This window comes from Salmo salar, chromosome 15 (assembly GCF_965601325.2).
Source record: "Salmo salar chromosome 15, fSalSal1, whole genome shotgun sequence".
NCBI lineage: Eukaryota > Metazoa > Chordata > Actinopteri > Salmoniformes > Salmonidae > Salmo > Salmo salar.
This window is the reverse complement of record NC_138305.1, coordinates 109,805,468-109,831,591: the sequence shown is the minus strand read 5'-3', so window position 1 is coordinate 109,831,591 and position 26,124 is coordinate 109,805,468. Positions and strand designations below refer to the sequence as shown.

Genomic DNA, 26,124 nt, shown 5'->3' with positions numbered 1-26,124 from the left:
CTCAGGGGCCTCCTTAAGTTTGCTGACGACACAGAGTTGGTAGGCCTGATCAGAGATGACGATGACAGCCTATAGGGAGGAGGTCAGAGACCTGGCAGCATGGTGCCAGGACCAACAACCTCTCCCTCAACGTCAGCAAGACAAAGGAGAGGATTGTGGACTACAAGGAAATGGAGGGCCAAGCACGCCCCTATGGACATTGACGGGGCTGTAGTGGAGCTGGTCGAGAGCGTCAGGTTTCTCTGTGTCCACATCACTAAGGATCTATCATGGTCCATACAGTCGTAAAGAGGGTATGACAATGTTTCTTCCCCCTAAGGAGGCTGAAAAGATTTGGCCTCAGATCCAACAAAAAAAATGTAACTCGATTGAGAGAATCTTGACTGACTACATCACTGCTTGGCATCTGACAGCAAGGCGCTTCAATTGCACCTCTCCAATGTCAATGCCATCCTAAACATCTCCCAGAACTCTCCTTGATATTCCCCCTTCCATCATCAGTCCTCCTCTCAGCCCGTTACTACAGACAGAGACACCGTGGAACTGGACCGCCACATTTTAGGAGGCCATTCAAAAGACAAAAAGCTGTCTAGAAATTGGTGGTGTACATTGTCCTCCTATATATCCATGTACCAACCATGGCTGCCCAGCCCATGTGACACCTGAACTGGACGAGAGCTTATGCTAGGGTGACTCATGCATTGGTCTGTGCAGTAATCCCAACATCCCTAAAAGGACATATGCCATTTATGACAAATAAGAAGCACCCTTAGGATGGTAGAACTTTCTGTATGTGATCGTTTTATGGTGATCGTTTTATGGTGGCTAGGGATTGACTGTGAGAAAGTGGTCTTTATGCATCATGCTTGATCTTCCCTGCGCTTGTCTTCCCGTGTGGCTCAGTTGGTAGAGCATGGTGTTTGCAACGCCAGCATGGTGTGCGCAACGCCAGGGTTGTGGGTTTGATTCCCACAGGGGGCCAGTACAAAAAATAACAAAAAATGCATGAAATGTATGCATTCACTACTGTAAGTCGCTCTGGATAAGAGCGTCTGCTAAATGACTAAAATGTAAATGTGATACACCTCTTCTGCAACTCTTTTACTGTCCAGGGATCATCTTCAGATGTATATGTGTGGAGTTGTACTATGTACCCCACAACCAACACTTCTTAGTCATAGTCTCTGACTTAGCTACACTTTAACTAGCCTCTAAGTAATCTGAGGTCACCTTCCCCCATGTCCTGCTGGCCGTGCCCCCGGTCCATAATCACCCACACTTAATATCGGTCAAATTATCATTATGTAAAGGTACTTCTGTTTTATATTTGTAATACAATTGCAAAACTTTTTTTTAAATCCTCTTTTTTCGCTTTGTCATTATGGGGTATTGTGTGTAGATTGGTGAGGGGGGGGGAATTATTTAAACCATTTTAGAATAAAGCCGTAAGGTAACTGTCACGTCCTGACCCTCGTAAGATGTTATTTTCTATAGTAGAGTAGGTCAGGGCGTGACAGGGGGTGTTTTGTGTTTTTCTATTTCTATGTTTAGTTCTAGTTTTTCTATTTCTATGTTGGGGTTGTTTGGGGTTGATCTCCAATTGGAGGCAGCTGGTCCTCATTACCTCTAATTGGAGATCATATTTAACTTGGGGTTTGTCTATGGGGTTTTTGTGGGTAGTTGTTTTGTGAGTTTCACTTGACGGAACTGTTGGCTGTCGTTTAAAATTATTATTTTTTTAAGTGTTATAATTAAAGTAAATATGAGCACTCTACTCGCCGCGCCTTGGTCCCCTTTATACGACCCGCGTTACAGTAACAAAATGTGGAAAAAAGAGTGAAGGGTCTGAATACTCTCCGAATGAACTGTGTGTGTTTACAGGTCTATATTTCCTAGACGCATTAAGATTTTCTTAATGTTGTTTGTTTGTATTTGTAAGTCAGACAATTGACTATTTGTATTCCAAAGTTTTTAGCAATATCAGAGCTTTCAATATAGGGTTACATGACCTTAATGTTGACCACGGTCCCTCCAGCCAGGCATTATTTGTACCGTTTGAGTTAAATGGGTGTCGCAATATCTATTGAATCACTTTTACAGTAAAATATCTTTACACAACAACATTTATACCTCGGGAAGAGGGGTATCTCAACATTTAACTGGCCTACAGTGCCTTGCAAAAGTATTCATCCCCCTTGGCGTTTTTTCCTATTTTGTTTCATTACAACCTGTAATTTAAATTGATTTTTATTTGGATTTCATGTAATGGACAGACACAAAATAGTACAAATTGGTGAAGTGAAATGAAAAAAATAACTTGTTTAAAAAAATTCGAAAATAGTAAAAAACTGGAAAGTGGTGAGTGCATATGTATTCACCCCCTTTACCATGAAGCCCTAAATAAGATCTGGTGCAACCAATTACCTTCAGAAGTCACATAATTAGTTCAATAAAGTCCTCCTGTGTGCAATCTAAGTGTCACATGATCTGTCACATGATCTCAGTATATATACACCTGTTCTGAAAGGCCCCAGAGTCTGTAACACCACTAAGCAAGCGGCACCATGAAGACCAAGGAGCTCTCCAAACAGGTCAGGGACAAAGTTGTGGAGAAGTACAGATCAGGGTTGGTTATAAAAAAATATCAGAAACTTTGAACATCCCACAGAGCACCATTAAATCCATTATTAAAAAATGGAAAGAATATGGCACCACAACAAACCTGCCAAGAGAGGGCGGCCCACCAAAACTCACAGACCAGGCAAGGAGGGCATTAATCAGAGAGGCAACAAAAAGACCAAAGATAACCCTGAAGGAGCTGCAAAGCTCCACAGCAGAGATTGAAGTATCTGTCCATAGGACCACTTTGAGCCGTACACTCCACAGAGCTGGGCTTTAAGGAAGAGTGGCCAGAAAAAAAAGCCATTGCTTAAAGAAAAAAATAAGCAAACACGTTTGGTGTTCACCAAAAGGCATGTGGGAGACTCCTCAAACATATGAAAGAAGGTACTCTGGTCAGATGAGACTAAAATTGAGCTTTTTGGCCATCAAGGAAAACGCTATGTCTGGCGCAAACCCAACACCTCTCATCACCCCGATAACACCATCCCACAGTGAAGCATGGTGGTGGCAGCATCATGCTGTGGAGATGTTTTTCCATCGGCAGGGACTGGGAAACTGGTCAGTATTGAAGGAATGATAGATGGTGCTAAACACAGGGATATTCTTGAGGGAAACCTGTTTCAGTCTTCCAGAGATTTGAGACTGGGACAGAGGTTCACCTTCCAGCAGGACAATGACCCTAAGCATACTGCTAAAGCAACACTCAAGTGGTTTAAGGGGAAAAATGTAAATGTCTTGGAATGGCCTAGTCAAAGCCCAGACCTCAATCCAATTGAGAATCTGTGGTATGACTTAAAGATTGCTGTACACCAGCGGAACCCATCCAAATTGAAGGAGCTGAAGCAGTTTTGCCTTGAAGAACAGGCAAAAATCCCAGTGGCTAGATGTGCCTGGCTGACAGAGACATACCCCAAGAGACTTGCTGCTGTAATTGCTGCAAAAAGTGGCTCTACAAAGTATTGAGTGTGCAAAGTATTATGCACACTCAAGTTTTCTGTTTTTTTTTGTCTTATTTCTTGTTTGTTTCACAATAAAAAATATTTTGCATCTTCAAAGTGGTAGGCATGTTGTGTAAATCAAATGATACAACCCCCCCCAAAATCTATTTTAATTCCAGGTTGTAAGGCAACAAAATAGGAAAAATGCCAAGGGGGATGAATACTTTCGCAAGCCACTGTATTACTTTTTAGCACAAATTTCACATTCATTTAAAATTGGCCCTCCAGCCACCCCATACCTCAGATCCCCCTTGTGATTGGGCTCTGTTACGCCCACAGAATGCCTTCAGAAAGTATTCATACCCCTTGACTTATTCCACATTGTGTTGTGTTACAGACTGAATTCAAAATGGATTCCATGTTTTATAATTCTACACACGGTGAAAACATGTTTTTATTAACATTTTCAAATGTATTGAAAATTAACTGAAGATCGATCTAATTTCCATGTATTCACACCCCTGAGTCAATACATGTTAGAATAACCTTTGGTAGCGATTACAGCTGTGAGTCTTTCTGGGTAAGTCACTAAGAGCTTTGCACACCTGGATTGTACAATATTTGCACATTATTCTTTTAAAAATTCTCACAAGCTCTGTCAAATTGGTTGTTGATCATTACTAGACAACCATTTTCTGGTCTTGCCATAGATTTTCAAGATGATTTAAGTCAAAACTGTAACTAGGCCACTCCAAAACAGTCAGGGTCTTCTTGGTAAGCAACTCCAGTGTAGATTTGGCCTTGTGTTTTGGGTTGTTGTCCTGCTGAAAGGTGAATAAATCTCCCAGTGTTTGGTGGAAAGCAGACTTTCAGTCTTTTTTCCTCTAGGATTTTGCATGTGCTTAGATCTATTCAGTTTCTTTTTATCCTAAACTCCCTAGTTCTTGCAGTTCTTGCCAATGACAAGCATACCCATAACATGATGCAGCCACCACCACGCTTGAAAATATGACGAGTGATGTGTTATATTTGCCTCAAACATCTTTCTATTCTGGACATAGAGATAATTTCTTTGCAATATTTTCTGCAGTTTTACTTTAGTGCCTTATTGCAAACAGAACGCATGTTTTGTATATTTTTATTCTGTACAGGCTTCCTTCTTTTCACTGTCATTTAGGTTAGTATTGTAGACTAACTACAATTGAACTATGTAACTGTTTTAAAGTCACCATTGGCCTCATGGTGAAATCTCTGAGCGGTTTCCTTCCTCTCCGGCAACCAAGTTAGGAAGGACGCTTGTGTCTTTGTATTGACTGGGTGTATTGATAATGCATCCAAAGTGTAATTAATAACTTCATCATGCTTTTTTTAACCAATAGGTGCCCTTCTTTACGAGACATTGGAAAACCTCCCTGGTATTTGTGATTAAATCTGTGTTTGATATTCACTGCTCGACTGAGGGACCTTACAGATACTTGTATGTGTGGGGTACAGAGATGAGGTATTCGTTAAAAAAATCCTGTTAATCTCTTATTGCGCACAGAGTAAGTCCATGCAACATATGGCCAAAAGTATGTGGACACCCCTTCAAACTATTGCTGACAGGTGTATAAAATCGAGCACAGTCATGCAATCTCCATAGACAAACAGCAGTAGAATGGCCCTACTGAAGAGCTCTGTGACTTTCAAAGTGGCACAGTCCAACAAGTCAGTTCCTCAAATTTCTGCCCTGCTAGAACTGCCCCCGGTCAACTGTAAGTGCTGTTATTGTTAAGTCGAAACGTCCAGGAGCAACAACGGCTCAGCCACAAAGGGGCAGGCCACACCAGCTCACAGAACGGGACCACCGAGTGCTGAAAAATCATCTGTCCTCAGTTGCAACACTCACGACAGAGTTCTAATCTGCCTCTGGAAGCAACATCAGCACTAGAACTGTTCGTCATGATATTATAGACGATTCTGTGCTTCCAACATTGTGGCAACAGTTTGGGGAAGGCCCTTTCCTGTTTCAGCATGACAATGCCCCCTTGCACAACGCGAGGTCCATACAAAAATGGTTTGTCAAGATCGGTGTGGAAGAACTTAACTGGCCTGCACAGAGCCCTGACCTGTAGTGTATACGACTTGTTAAGCACACTTTTACTCCTAAACTTATTTAGGCTTGCCATAACGAAGGGGTTGAATACTTATTCACTCAAGACATTTCAGCTTTTAATTTTTAATTTAAGTGTAAACAATTCTAAAAACATTATTCCACTTTGACATTATGAGGTATTGTGATGTTATTATGGGGTATTGTGATGTCATTATGGGGTATTGTGATGTCATTATGAGGTATTGTTTGTAGGCCAGAGACACAAAATCTCAATGTAATCCATTTTAAATTCAGGCTGTAACAACAAAATGTGGAAAAATGTCAAGGGGTGTGAATACTTTCTGAAGGCACTGTATAAACCTATACAGCTCTGGAATGTGCCGATAATGGCAGCCATCTTGGTAGGGTCTGTCTCACCGTCGGTCTGCAGGGCAGCCACCAGCAGCTCTCTGCACTTTGTGCGTACGCTGTCAGTGGTGACGGGAGTGGGAGGGAAGGAGGTGAACTTTAGGGTGGTGGGAGTCGTAGGTGTGGTGGGAGTCTTCGGGGGCTCTGGCTGTTCTTGTTTCTTACTAGAGGGTAGACAAGAGGGTGACAGCGAGAAGAAAGTGTTACATTGTGTTATGAGTCACCCTGATCCTTCCATTTATTCTGACTGGGTATCAAACCGCCGTCGTCTTACCTACCTGACCCAAGTCTTTTGGGCTCAAGCTAGATTACCCATCACCAACGAGTAGTTCATTGAACCACCTATGCAACATATGACTCCACATTAGCCCGCTGAGCTAAAGCCTAGGCATTAGTTCATGGAGCTCACACAAGTCTTCAGAGCTCAGACAAGGTGATTCACAGGAACTACCTCTGGTAAAGGACTGACACTCGGGTTGGGCACGGCGTCTCACCTCCGGTCGCTGGATCCAGGACTGTCCTTGGACGTCGATGACCTCAGAGGAGAGCCCTCCCTCCTCTTCTCCTCCACAGCTTTCCCCTCAGCACCGTCTGTAGACACACACAGTCAGCTGATTCATATCTCTATAGGTGATGCTTCAACATTTACATAATGGGTACCTGGAGGAAAATTAGGGAGGTTTTTGCTTTTTTAAATTGAAGGTTTAGTATTTTATTTATTTTTTATTTATCATCTAGTCCAATTAATTTGTAATAGATGAAATTTCAAAATGTCAGTGTTTTAGTACTTTAGTTGTTTATGAGGTTATTTATCAATGTGCATAATGCCGCCCTTCTTCTCTGATTCTCCACTGGGCAATATCAAGTGTGCCTATAGGCTAGTTAGAGTGGTCTCAGTCACATGATCCACGGCCTATAGGCCAGTTAGAGTGGTCTCAGTCACGTGATCCACGGCCTATAGGCCAGTTAGAGTGGTCTCAGTCACATGATCCACGGCCTATAGGCCAGTTAGAGTGGTCTCAGTCACGTGATCCACGGCCTATAGGCCAGTTAGAGTGTTCTCAGTCACGTGATCCACGGCCTATAGGCCAGTTAGAGTGGTCTCAGTCACATGATCCACGGCCTATAGGCCAGTTAGAGTGGTCTCAGTCACATGATCCACGGCCTATAGGCCAGTTAGAGTGGTCTCAGTCACATGATCCACGGCCTATAGGCCAGTTAGAGGTAGGTCCTACTCTGGGTGGAAAGGTGGAAAGGTAGGTCCTACTCTGTCTGGGGTGGAAAGGTAGGACTACTCTGTCTGGGGTGGAAAGGTAGGTCCTACTCTGTCTGGGGTGGAAAGGTAGGACTACTCTGTCTGGGGTGGAAAGGTAGGTCCTACTCTGTCTGGGGTGGAAAGGTAGGTCTACTCTGTCTGGGGTGGAAAGGTAGGTCCTACTCTGTCTGGGGTGGAAAGGTAGGACTACTCTGTCTAGGGTGGAAAGGTAGGCCCTACTCTGTCTGGGGTGGAAAGGTAGGTCTACTCTGTCTGGGGTGGAAAGGTAGGTCCTACTCTGTCTGGGGTGGAAAGGTAGGTCCTACTCTGTCTGGGGTGGAAAGGTAGGACTACTCTGTCTAGGGTGGAAAGGTAGGCCCTACTCTGTCTGGGGTGGAAAGGTAGGTCTACTCTGTCTGGGGTGGAAAGGTAGGTCCTACTCTGTCTGGGGTGGAAAGGTAGGTCCTACTCTGTCTGGGGTGGAAAGGTAGGTCCTACTCTGTCTGGGGTGGAAAGGTAGGCCCTACTCTGTCTGGGATGGAAAGGTAGGCCTACTCTGTCTGGGGTGGAAAGGTAGGCCCTACTCTGACTGGGATGGAAAGGTAGGCCTACTCTGTCTGGGGTGGAAAGGTAGATCTACTCTGTCTGGGTTGGAAAGGTAGACCTACTCTGTCTGGGGTGGAAAGGTAGACCTACTCTGTCTGGGGTGGAAAGGTAGACCTACTCTGTCTGGTAGTGGAAAGGTAGGCCTACTCTGTCTGGGGTGGAAAGGTAGACCTACTCTGTCTGGGGTGGAAAGGTAGGCCTACCCTGTCTGGGGTGGAAAGGTAGGCCTACTCTGTCTGGGGTGGAAAGGTAGGCCCTACTCTGTCTGGGGTGTAAAGGTAGATCTACTCTGTCTGGGGTGGAAAGGTAGACCTACTCTGTCTGGGGTGGAAAGGTAGATCTACTCTGTCTGGGGTGGAAAGGTAGACCTACTCTGTCTGGGGTGGAAAGGTAGACCTACTCTGTCTGGGGTGGAAAGGTAGGCCTACCCTGTCTGGGGTGGAAAGGTAGACCTACTCTGTCTGGGGTGGAAAGGTAGACCTACTCTGTCTGGGGTGGAAAGGTAGACCTACTCTGTCTGGGGTGGAAAGGTAGGCCCTACTCTGTCTGGGGTGGAAAGGTTTTTGCTTTTTTAAATTGAAGGTTTAGTATTTTATTTATTTTTTATTTATCATCTAGTCCAATTAATTTGTAATAGATGAAATTTCAAAATGTCAGTGTTTTAGTACTTTAGTTGTTTATGAGGTTATTTATCAATGTGCATAATGCCGCCCTTCTTCTCTGATTCTCCACTGGGCAATATCAAGTGTGCCTATAGGCTAGTTAGAGTGGTCTCAGTCACGTGATCCACGGCCTATAGGCTAGTTAGAGTGGTCTCAGTCACGTGATCCACGGCCTATAGGCCAGTTAGAGTGGTCTCAGTCACGTGATCCACGGCCTATAGGCCAGTTAGAGTGGTCTCAGTCACGTGATCCACGGCCTATAGGCCAGTTAGAGTGGTCTCAGTCACGTGATCCACGGCCTATAGGCCAGTTAGAGTGGTCTCAGTCACGTGATCCACGGACTATAGGCCAGTTAGAGTGGTCTCAGTCACGTGATCCACGGCCTATAGGCCAGTTAGAGTGGTCTCAGTCACGTGATCCACGGACTATAGGCCAGTTAGAGTGGTCTCAGTCACGTGATCCACGGCCTATAGGCCAGTTAGAGTGGTCTCAGTCACGTGATCCACGGCCTATAGGCCAGTTAGAGTGGTCTCAGTCACGTGATCCACGGCCTATAGGCCAGTTAGAGTGGTCTCAGTCACGTGATCCACGGCCTATAGGCCAGTTAGAGTGGTCTCAGTCACGTGATCCACGGCCTATAGGCCAGTTAGAGTGGTCTCAGTCACGTGATCCACGGCCTATAGGCCAGTTAGAGTGGTCTCAGTCACGTGATCCACGGCCTATAGGCCAGTTAGAGTGGTCTCAGTCACGTGATCCACGGCCTATAGGCCAGTTAGAGTGGTCTCAGTCACGTGATCCACGGCCTATAGGCCAGTTAGAGTGGTCTCAGTCACATGATCAACGGCCTATAGGCCAGTTAGAGTGGTCTCAGTCACATGATCCACGGCCTATAGGCCAGTTAGAGTGGTCTCAGTCACATGATCCACGGCCTATAGGCCAGTTAGAGTGGTCTCAGTCACATGATCCACGGCCTATAGGCCAGTTAGAGTGGTCTCAGTCACATGATCCACGGCCTATAGGCCAGTTAGAGTGGTCTCAGTCACATGATCCACGGACTATAGGCCAGTTAGAGTGGTCTCAGTCACATGATCCACGGACTATAGGCCAGTTAGAGTGGTCTCAGTCACATGATCCACGGCCTATAGGCCAGTTAGAGTGGTCTCAGTCACATGATCCACGGCCTATAGGCCAGTTAGAGTGGTCTCAGTCACATGATCCACGGCCTATAGGCCAGTTAGAGTGGTCTCAGTCACATGATCCACGGCCTATAGGCCAGTTAGAGTGGTCTCAGTCACATGATCCACGGCCTATAGGCCAGTTAGAGTGGTCTCAGTCACATGATCCACGGCCTATAGGCCAGTTAGAGTGGTCTCAGTCACATGATCCACGGCCTATAGGCCAGTTAGAGTGGTCTCAGTCACATGATCCACGGCCTATAGGCCAGTTAGAGTGGTCTCAGTCACATGATCCACGGCCTATAGGCCAGTTAGAGTGGTCTCAGTCACATGATCCACGGCCTATAGGCCAGTTAGAGTGGTCTCAGTCACATGATCCACGGACTATAGGCCAGTTAGAGTGGTCTCAGTCACATGATCCACGGCCTATAGGCCAGTTAGAGTGGTCTCAGTCACATGATCCACGGCCTATAGGCCAGTTAGAGTGGTCTCAGTCACATGATCCACGGCCTATAGGCCAGTTAAAGTGGTCTCAGTCACATGATCCACGGCCTATAGGCCAGTTAGAGTGGTCTCAGTCACATGATCCACGGCCTATAGGCCAGTTAGAGTGGTCTCAGTCACATGATCCACGGCCTATAGGCCAGTTAGAGTGGTCTCAGTCACATGATCCACGGCCTATAGGCCAGTTAGAGTGGTCTCAGTCACATGATCCACGGCCTATAGGCCAGTTAGAGTGGTCTCAGTCACATGATCCACGGCCTATAGGCCAGTTAGAGTGGTCTCAGTCACATGATCCACGGACTATAGGCCAGTTAGAGTGGTCTCAGTCACATGATCCACGGCCTATAGGCCAGTTAGAGTGGTCTCAGTCACATGATCCACGGCCTATAGGCCAGTTAGAGTGGTCTCAGTCACATGATCCACGGCCTATAGGCCAGTTAGAGTGGTCTCAGTCACATGATCCACGGCCTATAGGCCAGTTAAAGTGGTCTCAGTCACATGATCCACGGCCTATAGGCCAGTTAGAGTGGTCTCAGTCACATGATCCACGGCCTATAGGCCAGTTAGAGTGGTCTCAGTCACATGATCCACGGCCTATAGGCCAGTTAGAGTGGTCTCAGTCACATGATCAACGGCCTATAGGCCAGTTAGAGTGGTCTCAGTCACATGATCAACGGCCTATAGGCCAGTTAGAGTGGTCTCAGTCACATGATCCACGGCCTATAGGCCAGTTAGAGTGTGGTCTCAGTCACATGATCCACGGCCTATAGGCCAGTTAGAGTGTGGTGTCAGTCACATGATCCACGGCCTATAGGCTAGTTAGAGTGGTCTCAGTCACATGATCCACTGCCTATAGGCCAGTTAGAGTGGTCTCAGTCACATGATCCACGGCCTATAGGCTAGTTAGAGTGGTCTCAGTCACATGATCCACGGACTATAGGCCAGTTAGAGTGGTCTCAGTCACGTGATCCACGGCCTATAGGCCAGTTAGAGTGGTCTCAGTCACGTGATCCACGGCCTATAGGCCAGTTAGAGTGGTCTCAGTCACATGATCCACGGCCTATAGGCCAGTTAGAGTGGTCTCAGTCACATGATCCACGGCCTATAGGCCAGTTAGAGTGGTCTCAGTCACATGATCCACGGCCTATAGGCCAGTTAGAGTGGTCTCAGTCACGTGATCCACGGCCTATAGGCCAGTTAGAGTGGTCTCAGTCACATGATCCACGGCCTATAGGCCAGTTAGAGTGGTCTCAGTCACGTGATCCACGGCCTATAGGCCAGTTAGAGTGGTCCCAGTCACATGATCCACGGCCTATAGGCCAGTTAGAGTGGTCTCAGTCACATGATCCACGGCCTATAGGCCAGTTAGAGTGGTCTCAGTCACATGATCCACGGCCTATAGGCCAGTTAGAGTGGTCCCAGTCACATGATCCACGGCCTATAGGCCAGTTAGAGTGTGGTCTCAGTCACATGATCCACGGCCTATAGGCCAGTTAGAGTGTGGTCTCAGTCACATGATCCACGGCCTATAGGCCAGTTAGAGTGGTCTCAGTCACATGATCCACGGCCTATAGGCCAGTTAGAGTGGTCTCAGTCACATGATCCACAGCCTATAGGACAGTTAGAGTGGTCTCAGTCACATGATCCACGGCCTATAGGCCAGTTAGAGTGGTCTCAGTCACATGATCCACGGCCTATAGGCCAGTTAGAGTGGTCTCAGTCACATGATCCACGGCCTATAGGCCAGTTAGAGTGTGGTCTCAGTCACATGATCCACGGCCTATAGGCTAGTTAGAGTGGTCTCAGTCACGTGATCCACGGCCTATAGGCCAGTTAGAGTGGTCCCAGTCACATGATCCACGGCCTATAGGCCAGTTAGAGTGGTCTCAGTAACATGATCCACGGCCTATAGGCCAGTTAGAGTGGTCTCAGTCACATGATCCACGGCCTATAGGCCAGTTAGAGTGGTCTCAGTCACATGATCCACGGCCTATAGGCTAGGAAGGCCTAGTCCACTAAACTCATTATTTTACAGACGGACTAGCCTGTAGCCTATGTTCTGTTCAGTATGAGAATGAGAGCGCGAAGACGAGGAGGGCCGAAGGTCAACTTTGATAGCTTGCTACTACTATAGTACATTTTTATTAAAAACAATGTTTCTTTCCCATGATGTATTTATCATAGTTATTGACCTCACGATAAAGCCAGATACTTTACACTGAGTATATAAAAACATTAAGAACACCTGCTCTTCTATGACATAGCTTTCACCTGGTCAGTCTGTGATCCCTTACTGATGTCACTTGTTAAATCCTCTTCAAGTCAGTGTAGATGAAGGGGAGGAGACAGGTTAAAGAAGGATTTCTAAGCATTGAGACAATTGAGACATGGATTGTGTATCTGTGCCATTCAGATGGCGAATGGGCAAGACTAAATATTAAAGTGCCTTTGAATGGAGTATAGTAGTAGGTGCCAGACGGACCAGTTTGTGTCAAGAACTGCAAAGCTGCTGGGTTTTTCACGCTCAACAGGTTCTCATGTGTATCAAGAATGGTCCACCACCCAAAGGACATCCAGCCAATTTGACTCTGGGACGCATTGGGAGTCAACATGGGCCAGCATCCCTGTGGAATGCTTTCGACACTTTGTTGAGTCCATACCCCGATGAATGGGTTGTTCTGAGGGGGGTTGCAACTGAATATTAGGAAGGTGTTCCTAATGTTTGGTAAACTCGATCTATATTGTGGTGAAGGAAACTTAAAGCAGCAGCCACGGCACAATCAATCAGAAATGGACAGCTCATGGTGCTGAAAGTAGACATAATTACATTTCGGCAGTCCTCATTTTAACGAAGACTTTACTAAACAACAAGAGGGCTTTTGTGTTGGAGGCTATTTATTTCTACAGGAGAAATAAGAGGAAGTCCGACCCGTTAAAACAGATGAAACTAGGCTATAGGTTGATATATCCATAGATATGTTAGTCAATTCCTCCACCCACCGTGCATTCTTTAACTAGCCTACCTCTGTGTCAGCGAAGGGCTGTAAGTTAAAACCCAAGACTGGTATTGAGGGGGTATGTGGGGGTATGAGGGGGTATGAGAGGGGTATGTGGGGGTATGCCATAGGTCTACCTTTTATCAAAGAAAATGTCAACAAGTACAGGTATAAACCTTGCTAGCGTAAGATTTTTTAAGAAAACAAAAAACAGATCCGATAAATGTATAAAGTGATCTATAACAGTGACTTGGTCCGCGATGCTTCAAGGCTACAAAACAAGTTGTAAAATACCCGGGAAAGACATGACTCCAATGCATATGGGGATATCATTGTTTGGTTTGACATCGAGGCTGAGCTTTACAACCCTTCTAGAGCCAAGGAGACAAAACACGGACTAATTCTGTCACTATCAATTGATTAAAAGCTATTCACTTCCTGTACAATAGAAAACGTTGTGACTGTCTCTCGTTGGGTTAAACCACGGAAGAAGAGTAGCCAGCAGTTAAAGCTGACATTTTCCTGCGTCGGTAGGCCTACCCTGTCTGGGGTGGAAAGGTAGTTCTACTCTGTCTGGGGTGGAAAGGTAGGCCTACTCTGTCTGGGGTGGAAAGGTAGGCCTACTCTGTCTGGGGTGGAAAGGTAGGTCCTACTCTGTCTGGGGTGGAAAGGTAGGCCTACTCTGTCTGGGGTGGAAAGGTAGGTCCTACTCTGTCTGGGGTGGAAAGGTAGGTCTACTCTGTCTGGGGTGGAAAGGTAGGTCCTACTCTGTCTGGGTTGGAAAGGTAGGACTACTCTGTCTAGGGTGGAAAGGTAGGCCCTACTCTGTCTGGGGTGGAAAGGTAGGTCCTACTCTGTCTGGGGTGGAAAGGTAGGTCCTACTCTGTCTGGGGTGGAAAGGTAGGTCCTACTCTGTCTGGGGTGGAAAGGTAGGTCCTACTCTGTCTGGGGTGGAAAGGTAGGCCCTACTCTGTCTGGGGTGGAAAGGTAGGCCCTACTCTGTCTGGGGTGGAAAGGTAGGCCCTACTCTGTCTAGGATGGAAAGGTAGTCCTACTCTGTCTGGGGTGGAAAGGTAGACCTACTCTGTCTGGGGTGGAAAGGTAGGCCTACTCTGTCTGGGGTGGAAAGGTAGGCCCTACTCTGTCTGGGATGGAAAGGTAGGCCTACTCTGTCTGGGGTGGAAAGGTAGATCTACTCTGTCTGGGTTGGAAAGGTAGACCTACTCTGTCTGGGGTGGAAAGGTAGACCTACTCTGTCTGGTAGTGGAAAGGTAGGCCTACTCTGTCTGGGGTGGAAAGGTAGACCTACTCTGTCTGGGGTGGAAAGGTAGGCCCTACTCTGTCTGGGGTGGAAAGGTAGGCCCTACTCTGTCTGGGGTGGAAAGGTAGGCCTACCCTGTCTGGGGTGGAAAGGTAGGTCTACCCTGTCTGGGGTGGAAAGGTAGGCCTACTCTGTCTGGAACACACAGGCCTCTCTCTCCCTCTATTCTTAGCCTGGAATTTCAGTCATTTGTGTGGTATTAAAAAAAGTTTCTGCTAATATGTAAAATGACGTGGAATTGCATGAAATGTTTATAAAAAGCAATTGGGCCTGCAAATACTATGATAGTAAAAGCATTGCATGAATCTATCAAGGAGATCTTTCCAACCTACTCTTGTCCACGGTGGTCTGCAAACCCACAACCTTCTGGCTCTCAGCCATGTGTATTATCAAAATCCCTGTGTTGCCACGTAATGCTTAAAGGACGAAGGACAGTTTCTAAAACTGCATATCCAAGGCTCTAGTCTGTTCAAGAAGTCAGGTTAAATGAAAGACATGTTCTCTGCCATCCACTTTATGTTTTAATTAAAGGGGAGGGTCACTTTGTTTTACCCCAATGCGTTCAGAGAGGATTCAGGTTAAATATATATTGCTGAAGGGAGAGACATCCATTTCCATTTCAGAGAGGTCAGACTTTCTAATCAAGTTCACTCCCTTAGAAACATGCTTCCTGTTTGGACTTCTTAAACTATAGTTGTTGTATTACTGTATTATAATAAGTATCCATCACGGTCTCTCTAGATCAGACAGGATCCCACCTGTCCAGTACAGACACACCAACAGACAGACACCACGTTTCACAGGTATAAGGCAGACCCTACAGGTGTGAGGTAGACCTGCAGGACAGACTTACCCAATAGTTTCTTCCAGGACTTGATGAGTGACTTGGCCAGGGTCTGGACCTCTTCCTCTGAACTCTGCTTCCTCACAGCGTTCACTGACATACCGATCCTGGTGGACTAACAAACACATTGTGTATTAGCTTCATCGTTACAGTTCGTCACAGCGTTCACGGATCCTGGTGGACTGACACCGGCATTGAGGAAAATAGTATTGATCATAGTAATACAATATTATTTTCTTCAGACAGAGGCCTACAGCAAGAGGAGAACAAGCGTAGGTCTACCTGTAGGGTCTCCAGAGACATGTTGGTGATCTGTAACTCCCTCAACAGATATATGGCACCGTCCTGTGAAGAAAGGAGATATTGACACCTGTTGAATTGAATGGATACCGTCTACAATAATGTAAATCTATTTTCAGTGAGCAAGCAGTATGCATATTCCAACACAATATTAGGCTAGAAACTATGATTACAAAAATAAATTAAATCGTTCAGGCCTATTGTGATACGGAAATACGGGAAATAATAATAATAATTTTTTTAAAGGCGGGTGGGGCTTAATTTGTTCCGGTTAATGGTCAGCGGTAACGGCAGGTCATCCATGAGGCAGGACTGAATGTGTATGGATTTATGAGGTTTATCTCCAGGTAAAATATTCTGGTTTCGCCTCCAGGCAGGGGTTGACAGAAGAGGTAGTGGCCTGATAAAAAAATATCCAGGCTCAAGATTAGCTTATACACAGGGCAGCCTTTATGTGCCGGCCTTGGAGGGCTGTCCCGCTTCAGCGTACCTCCTTGGCCTTGGGGGGGCCTGTCCTGCTCCAGCGCACCTCCTTGGATGGCCTGTCCTGCTCCAGCGTACCTCCTTGGAGGCCCTGTCCCGCTCTACCGTACCTCGTTGGAGGGCCTCTACCGTACCTCCTTGCCCATCCAAATAAAATATGTACATTTATTTGTTTGACGGAGATGCGAAGCAGACAGAAAGATACATCAATCTCAGACAAAGCGAAACAGCACCTCTCTGTCTCAGTATGTGTAGGCAGCCCATGAATCTGTATTACTCTGCCATTCTTAAAGACATGCCCCCCTCCATCCTCCATCCTTGACTTTTTCTAAAACAAGTCTAAAAAGACACGGTCATTGTTATAATTGTAATATCACAAACAGTGTTATAACCAGTTATAACCAGTTTTAGGAGGGAATGTCATTTTTTTTATGGTTGCCCCCCTCCTCCCAACAGTAGGGCCTGCTCCCCTCCTCCTCCCAACAGTAGGTCCTGCTCCCCTCCTCCTCCCAACAGTAGGGCCTGCTCCCCTCCTCCTCCCAACAGTAGGGCCTGCTCCCCTCCTCCTCCCAACAGTAGGTCCTGCTCCCCACCTCCTCCCAACAGTAGGGCCTGCTCCCCTCCTCCTCCCAACAGTAGGGCCTGCTCCCCTCCTCCTCCCAACAGTAGGACCTGCTCCCCTCCTCCTCCCAACAGTAGGGCCTGCTCCCCTCCTTCACCCAACAGTAGGGCCTGCTCCCCTCCTCCTCCAAACAGTAGGTCCTGCTCCCCTCCTCCTCCCAACAGTAGGGCCTGCTCCCCTCCTACTCCCAACAGTAGGGCCTGCTCCCCTCCTTCACCCAACAGTAGGGCCTGCTCCCCTCCTCCTCCCAACAGTAGGGCCTGCTCCCCTCCTCCTCCCAACAGTAGGGCCTGCTCCCCTCCTTCTCCCAACAGTAGGGCCTGCTCCCCTCCTTCACCCAACAGTAGGTCCTGCTCCCCTCCTCCACCCAACAGTAGGGCCTGCTCCCCTCCTCCTCCCAACAGTAGGGCCTGCTCCCCTCCTCCACCCAACAGTAGGGCCTGCTCCCCTCCTCCTCCCAACAGTAGGGCCTGCTCCCCTCCTCCTCCCAACAGTAGGGCCTGCTCCCCTCCTCCTCCCAACAGTAGGGCCTGCTCCCCTCCTCCTCCCAACAGTAGGTCCTGCTCCCCTCCTCCACCCAACAGTAGGTCCTGCTCCCCTCCTCCTCCCAACAGTAGGGCCTGCTCCCCTCCTCCTCCCAACAGTAGGGCCTACTCCCCTCCTCCTCCCAACAGTAGGGCCTGCTCCCCTCCTTCACCCAACAGTAGGAACTGCTCCCCTCCTTCTCCCAACAGTAGGGCCTGCTCCCCTCCTTCACCCAACAGTAGGGCCTGCTCCCCTCCTCCTCCCAACAGTAGGGCCTGCTCCCCTCCTCCTCCCAACAGTAGGGCCTGCTCCCCTCCTTCTCCCAACAGTAGGGCCTGCTCCCCTCCTTCACCCAACAGTAGGGCCTGCTCCCCTCCTCCACCCAACAGTAGGACCTGCTCCCCTCCTCCACCCAACAGTAGGGCCTGCTCCCCGCCTCCACCCAACAGTAGGTCCTGCTCCCCTCCTCCTCCCAACAGTAGGGCCTGCTCCCCTCCTTCTCCCAACAGTAGGGCCTGCTTCCCGTCCTCCTCTCTACAGTAGGGCCTGCTCCCCTCCTCCTCCCAAAAGTAGGGCCTACTCCCCTCCTCCTCCCAACACTAGGGCCTGCTCCCCTCCTCCTCCCAACAGTAGGGCCTGCTCCCCTCCTTCACCCAACAGTAGGCCCTGCTCCCCTCCTTCACCCAACAGTAGGGCCTGCTCCCCTCCTTCTCCCAACAGTAGGGCCTGCTCCCCTCCTTCTCCCAACAGTAGGCATGCTCCCCTCCACCTCCCAACAGTAGGGCCTGCTCCCCTCCTCCTCCCAACAGTAGGGCCTGCTCCCCTCCTTCACCCAACAGTAGGGCCTGCTCCCCTCCTTCTCCCAACAGTAGGGCCTGCTCCCCTCCACCTCCCAACAGTAGGGCCTGCTCCCCTCCTTCTCCAACAGTAAGGCCTGCTCCCCTCCTTCTCCCTACAGTAGGGCCTGCTCCCCTCCTTCTCCCAACAGTAGGGCCTGCTCCCCTCCTCCTCCCAACAGTAGGGCCTGCTCCCCTCCTTCTCCCTACAGTATGGCCTGCTCCCCTCCTTCTCCCAACAGTAGGGCCTGCTCCCCTCCTTCTCCCAACAGTAGGGCCTGCTCCCCTCCTTCTCCCAACAGTAGGGCCTGCTCCCCTCCTCCCAACAGTAGGGCCTGCTCCCCTCCTTCTCCCAACAGTAGGGCCTGCTCCCCTCCTTCTCCCAACAGTAGGGCCTGCTCCCCTCCTTCTCCCAACAGTAGGGCCTGCTCCCCTCCTTCTCCCAACAGTAGGGCCTGCTCCCCTCCTTCTCCCAACAGTAGGGCCTGCTCCCCTCCTCCCAACAGTAGGGCCTGCTCCCCTCCTCCTCCCAACAGTAGGGCCTGCTCCCCTCCTTCACCCAACAGTAGGGCCTGCTCCCCTCCTCCTCCCAACAGTAGGGCCTGCTCCCCTCCTCCTCCCAACAGTAGGGCCTGCTCCCCTCCTTCTCCCAACAGTAGGGCCTGCTCCCCTCCTTCACCAAACAGTAGGGCCTGCTCCCCTCCTCCACCCAACAGTAGGACCTGCTCCCCTCCTCCACCCAACAGTAGGGCCTGCTCCCCTCCTTCTCCCAACAGTAGGGCCTGCTCCCCTCCACCTCCCAACAGTAGGGCCTGCTCCCCTCCTTCTCCAACAGTAAGGCCTGCTCCCCTCCTTCTCCCTACAGTAGGGCCTGCTCCCCACCTTCTCCCAACAGTAGGGCCTGCTCCCCTCCTCCTCCCAACAGTAGGGCCTGCTCCCCTCCTTCTCCCAACAGTAGGGCCTGCTCCCCTCCTTCTCCCAACAGTAGGGCCTGCTCCCCTCCTCCCAACAGTAGGGCCTGCTCCCCTCCTTCTCCCAACAGTAGGGCCTGCTCCCCTCCTTCTCCCAACAGTAGGGCCTGCTCCCCTCCTTCTCCCAACAGTAGGGCCTGCTCCCCTCCTTCTCCCAACAGTAGGGCCTGCTCCCCTCCTTCTCCCAACAGTAGGGCCTGCTCCCCTCCTTCTCCCAACAGTAGGGCCTGCTCCCCTCCTCCCAACAGTAGGGCCTGCTCCCCTCCTTCTCCCAACAGTAGGGCCTGCTCCCCTCCTCCTCCCAACAGTAGGGCCTGCTCCCCCCCTCCTCCCAACAGTAGGCCCTGCTCCCCTCCTTCTCCCGATAGTTGAAAGTGCAGTGGCCGGTTCAAATCAAACCTAGTTTTATTCGTCACATGCCTTGTAAACAACAGGTGCAGACTAACTGAAATATAGAGAAATAATAGAAAAGTAAAACACGTGACAATAAAAGACAATTAAAGTAATAATAAATACACAATGAATAATATGTGTACCAGTACTGAGTCAATGTGCAGGGGTACGAGGTAATAACATGGCTATATACCTGGGCTACCAGTACTGAGTCAATGTGCAGGGGTACGAGGTAATAACATGGCTATATACCCAGGGTACCAGTACTGAGTCAATATGCAGGGGTACGAGGTAATAACATGGCTATATACCTGGGCTACCAGTACTGAGTCAATGTGCAGGGGTACGAGGTAATAACATGGCTATATACCTGGGCTACCAGTACTGAGTCAATGTGCAGGGGTACGAGGTAATAACATGGCTATATACCCAGGGTACCAGTACTGAGTCAATATGCAGGGGTACGAGGTAATAACATGGCTATATACCTGGGGTACCAGTACTGAGTCAATGTGCAGGGGTACGAGGTAATAACATGGCTATATACCCAGGGTACCAGTACTGAGTCAATGTGCAGGGGTACGAGGTAATAACATGGCTATATACCCAGGGTACCAGTACTGAGTCAATGTGCAGGGGTACGAGGTAATAACATGGCTATATACCCGGGGTACCAGTACTGAGTCAATGTGCAGGGGTACGAGGTAATAACATGGCTATATACCTGGGGTACCAGTACTGAGTCAATGTGCAGGGGTACGAGGTAATAACATGGCTATATACCCAGGGTACCAGTACTGAGTCAATGTGCAGGGGTACGAGGTAATAACATGGCTATATACCTGGGGTACCAGTACTGAGTCAATATGCAGGGGTACGAGGTAATAACATGGCTATATACCCAGGGTACCAGTACTGAGTCAATGTGCAGGGGTACGAGGTAATAACATGGCTATATACCCAGGGTACCAGTACTGAGTCAATGTGCAGGGGTACGAGGTAATAACATGGCTATATACCCAGGGTACCAGTACTGAGTCAATGTGCAGGGGTACGAGGTAATAACATGGCTATATACCTGGGGTACCAGTACTGAGTCAATGTGCAGGGGTACGAGGTAATAACATGGCTATATACCTGGGGTACCAGTACTGAGTCAATGTGCAGGGGTACGAGGTAATAACATGGCTATATACCTGGGGTACCAGTACTGAGTCAATGTGCAGGGGTACGAGGTAATAACATGGCTATATACCTGGGGTACCAGTACTGAGTCAATGTGCAGGGGTACGAGGTAATTAAGGTAGATATGTAACATATAACTAGGATTAAGGCATTAGGATAGATAATAAACAGTAGATAGTAAAGTTGATAACCAGCCCGTATAATTGCCTGAACCGAAACTAATTTTACGCATATAAACAAAATGAAATAAATAAAGGGGATGATGATGATGATGATGGGGGAGAAAGGGGGAGTTGATGACCCAGGGGAAGCAAACAATGTATAATTATGTAATCACCAATTGTGAATGGAAAAACATGGCGGGCCATTCTATTGTAACGAGCCATTGAAATGATTATCTCTATGTACCCTCTATCAGTCCACCAAATCCAAGTAGTCTTGGATGCCCATATGACCCCCCACCAAATTAAACCTTGAGACAGGAGAGAAGAACGGACTGCTTTGGGCTGATCATCAGCACAAAATGTCATCACTGAGAGCGCAGGATCAAATAATAACAAAAAAAAAACGAAATCAGCAACGCATCAGCTTTCGTTGTTTATGTGACATACTCCAACCGAAAACGGACTATTTTTGACTGCGGTCATATCGACACGGTTATAATGATGTTTAGTCTACTGATGTTTTTATCATTTGACTGGGCGTCTTGCTGACCTGGCGTCTTTGTGGTCGGTGCATTTTATTTTGTGTCGTTATAGAAAGAAGCTGTTACCGCGTTCCAACACATAACACTTTCGCTTTCATAGTTGTAACTAATGCACTCCGCGAATGTAATGTTTTTACATGTCCTACAGTGAAATAAACGAATGAAAATACTTGTGATTTTTAAAATATGTATTCTAATGTTACCTAAGACCTTCAAACACAACCAAATTATATGTTTTTTTTGTTGCTATAGCATATATGAAATGCATTAATTATACTATTAGCTTGAATGTGGGAGCTCCTCTTAGTGTTAATCATTTGATTTGCTTGCACGCATAGGAGTTCCGTGACATGGAAATAAAATGCCCATCCAACTGATTCTTTCCGCTCTATACAGACATCATATCATCCCACTGATTAGCCTGCTTAGCCAAACGCTACACCCATGGACTTTAGTTTATTCTTGAAGTAGGCAATGTAGCGAACAATACAGCAAACGAAATAATTCAGTTTGAGTCGTCAAAACAACGATTGGGCCTGACTAATTCTGAGCACACGAGAGAGGCCGTGGATGTGTTGGTCAACCACTCATAAACAAATCCACCCCGTTAATGTAACACGGTTTCAATATCTATCTATTATTACAACCCACGCTGCAACACCGTAGCAACGTGCAACAATTCATTTTCATTTCAAATCGACCGAGAAAAGAAAATCTGCTTTTTTTTTTTTTTTAGTTCAAAACAACCCGAACAACAAATAGCCAACACCTTTCAGTCGCTTTCCAGAATGTTCGATGGCTACAAATGTGCATCACACCAACACCACTATACTCCTGCTCTACACCTGCTCTACTCCTGCTGTACCCCTGTACCCCTGCTGTACCCCTGCTCTACTCCTGCTGTACCCCTGCTATACCCCTGCTGTACCCCTGTACCCCTGCTATACCTCTGCTCTACTCCTGCTCTACCCCTGCTGTACCCCTGCTGTACCCCTGCTATACCCCTGCTGTACCCCTGCTCTATTCCTGCTCTATTCCTGCTATACCCCTGCCATACCCCTGCTATACCCCTGCCATACCCCTGCTATACTCCTGCCATACCCCTGCCATACTCCTGCCATACCCCTGCTATATCCCTGCTATACTCCTGCTATATCCCTGCTATACCCCTGCTATACTCCTGCTATATCCCTGCTATACTCCTGCTATACCCCTGCTATATTCCTGCTATACTCCTGCTATACCCCTGCTATACTCCTGCCCCTGCTATACTCCTGCCATACCCCTGCTATACTCCTGCCATACCCCTGCCATACTCCTGCATTGCCTGGCCTCTACCTGATGTCTGATGCTGGCTGGGGGCGTTGGTCCAGTGTCCACTACCGCGCTAACTAGCAAACTCAACTTACCGTGTTTTTCTTGTGCACCATTTTGTCCAGCTTTTTAGCAATGCGTTCCACCTCGTGGTCTTTCGCCATTTTGCTTGTATTTTTTTGTTGTTGCTTTTTTTGTATCTGCTCTTCTCTGCCGTTACGGATGAACCTCCATTTATGTTGAGAGACAAAAACAACCTCTACCGTGTCTTTCTTTTCCCTCTCAGCGGCGCTGGTTCCGACGTCTGCTTCTTCTTCTTCGAGGTTTTATGGCAGACTACACCTATTGGTGTATTGCAGCGCCACCTACTGTACGGGGTATTGAAACAACACATTCAGTAATGAATGATCCAATATTCGACATCATACAACAACAACAAAAAATCCCACTCATTCAGTCACAGTTGAAATCACGTCTCTAAATAGACTCAGGATTCCTCCGCTTAGCCGCGCTCACAAATGACACCTGTTTTCTCAGACGTCCTCTCTGTTTGTGTTGTGGAGTTGATAGCCAATGTCATAAAACGCTACAAAATCCACCTTCTTAATAACATGCAACATGTCAGGATCCCTCTGTTGACATGGAAGATTATCTGGTGTATTTACTCCGACTACCATTACTTCCTCAACTTCTCTCCCTTCTTACACTCTTATCACAGCATCTGGATATGAATCATGCTGGACAACGCTTATTCTCAACACCTGTCACCTTCACCCTAACAGAAAACTTCAGAAATTTGGGTACCCATGTGACAGTGTTCGTGCCCAAACCCATGCAGTGTGATAAATGCTATGGTTCCATGACGACCTTGACACATTGTACACTTGACACATTACCAACTATTTAGCATTTATCACACTGCATGGGTTTGGGCACGAAGACTGTCACATGGGTACCTCTCAAAAAAACATAAATACAAGTGAGAAGGGAATGGATGGAGTGGGCGTCCTCAATCCACCCACCATGCAGGTAAGTCAGTGCGCAACAAACACTTGATCCAATAATTTGAATATATCCTTTGCTTTTACTTCTAAAGCCAAACCAACTCTTAGGCGCCCTGCTTCGAAGATCAACACACAACATTGTCACGTCCTGGCCAGTATAAGGGTTAATTGTTATTGTAGTTTGGTCAGGACGTGGCAGAGGGTATTTGTTTTATGTGGTTCGGGGTGGTGTGTTTGTTAAAGGGCGTTTGATTTATTATTTCCGGGTTTTGGTTTATGTTCTATGTTTAGGTATTTCTATGTTTAGTCGAGTGAGTGTATTTCTATGTTTAGGTTAATGGGGGGGTTGGGACTCTCAATTGGAGGCAGGTGCTTCCTCGTTGCCTCTGATTGACAGTCCTATATATGGGTAATTGTTTGGAGTAGGTTTTGTGGGAGATTGTTTCTTGTCTAGCGTGTGTGAGCCTGAGAAGACTGTTTAGTTGATCGTGAGTTCGTTTTGTTATTTTGGTGTTCATTTTGAGTTAATAAAAGTTCAAGATGAGCAACCACATACCTGCTGCATTTTGGTCCTCCTTTCCCAATGACAACCGTGACAAACACGTTACAAACCGATATCTTCTTACACACACAAACAAAAATAAAAAATGAGCCCGCTTCTCTTCACTCTGATCAACGCAGCCTTATTCAAAGCATTCACAATATTTAACAAAGACTTCGATCAGATATCTCAGGTAACAACATCGACCCAAAAGGTTAAATGAATAGAGAAAGTGGGAAAAAATGCAACACCAACCACCATCTATATACCACCATAACATACCACCAAATAACATCTATATACCACTATTACACGCCACCATCTATATACCACTATTACATACCACCATCTATATACCACTATGACACACCACCATCTATATACCACTATTACACACCACCAACTATATACCACTATTACACACCACCAACTATATACCACTATTACACACCACCATCTATATACCACTATTACACACCACCATCTATATACCACTATTACACACCACCACCTATATACCACTATTACACACCACCACCTATATACCACTATTACACACCATCAACTATATACCACTATTACACACCACCACCTATATACCACTATTACACACCACCAACTATATACCACTATTACACACCACCAACTATATACCACTATTACACACCACCACCTATATACCACTATTACACACCACCTATATACCACTATTACACACCACCAACTATATACCACTATTACACACCACCATTTATACAACACTATTACACACCACCATGTATATACCACTATTACACACCACCATCTATATACCACAATTACATACCATCATCTATATACCACTGTTACACACCACCACCTATATACCACTATTACAGCACACCAACTATATACCACAATTACATACCACCAACTATATACCACTATTACACACCACCAACTATATACCACTATTACACACCACCAACTATATACCACTATTACACAACACCATCTATATACCACTATTACACACCATTATCTATATTCCACTATTAGACACCACTATCTATATACCACTATTACATACCACCATCTATATACCACTATTACATACCACGATCTATAAACCATTAATACATACCACCATCTATATACCACTAATACATACCACCATCTATATACCACTATTACACACCACCATCTATATACCACTATTACATACCACCAACTATATACCACTATTACACACCACCAACTAAATACCACTATTACACACCACCAACTATATACCACTATTACAAACCACCATCTATATACCACTATGACACACCACCAACTATATACCACTATTACACACCACCATCTATATACCACTATGACACACCACCAACTATATACCACTATGACACACCACCATCTATATACCACTATTACATACCACCATCTATATACCACTATTACACACCACCATCTATATACCACTATTACATACCACCATCTATATAACACTATTACACACCACCAAATATATACCACTATTACACACCACCAACTATATACCACTATTACACACCACCATCTATATACCACTATTACACACCACCATCTATATACCACTATTACACACATCCAACTACCATCTATATACCACTATTACACACCAACATCTATATACCACTATTACACACCATCCAACTACCATCTATATACCACTATTACACACCACCATCTATATACCACTATTACACACCACCATCTATATACCACTATTACACCACACCAACTATATAAAACAATTACATACCATTATCTATATACCACTGTTACACACCACCA

The 26,124-nt window shown here is 47.0% G+C and overlaps 1 protein-coding gene across 1 annotated transcript in view; it reads right to left on the bottom strand.

Annotated features, from left to right (window-relative positions):
* The window catches only part of LOC106572915 (transcription elongation factor A protein 1), a 51,192-nt gene extending 28,106 nt beyond the window's left edge, over positions 1-23,086 (bottom strand). Inside the window, exons 1-5 of the mRNA XM_014147499.2 lie at positions 22,857-23,086; positions 15,709-15,771; positions 15,436-15,541; positions 6,558-6,654; positions 6,073-6,227 (exon numbers count right to left, since the gene is read on the bottom strand). Coding sequence (XP_014002974.2) covers positions 6,073-6,227; positions 6,558-6,654; positions 15,436-15,541; positions 15,709-15,771; positions 22,857-22,925 — 490 coding nt within the window. The 5' untranslated portion in view covers positions 22,926-23,086. The remainder of the gene's footprint in view (positions 1-6,072; positions 6,228-6,557; positions 6,655-15,435; positions 15,542-15,708; positions 15,772-22,856) is intronic.
* Between the last annotated feature and the right edge of the window lie 3,038 nt (positions 23,087-26,124).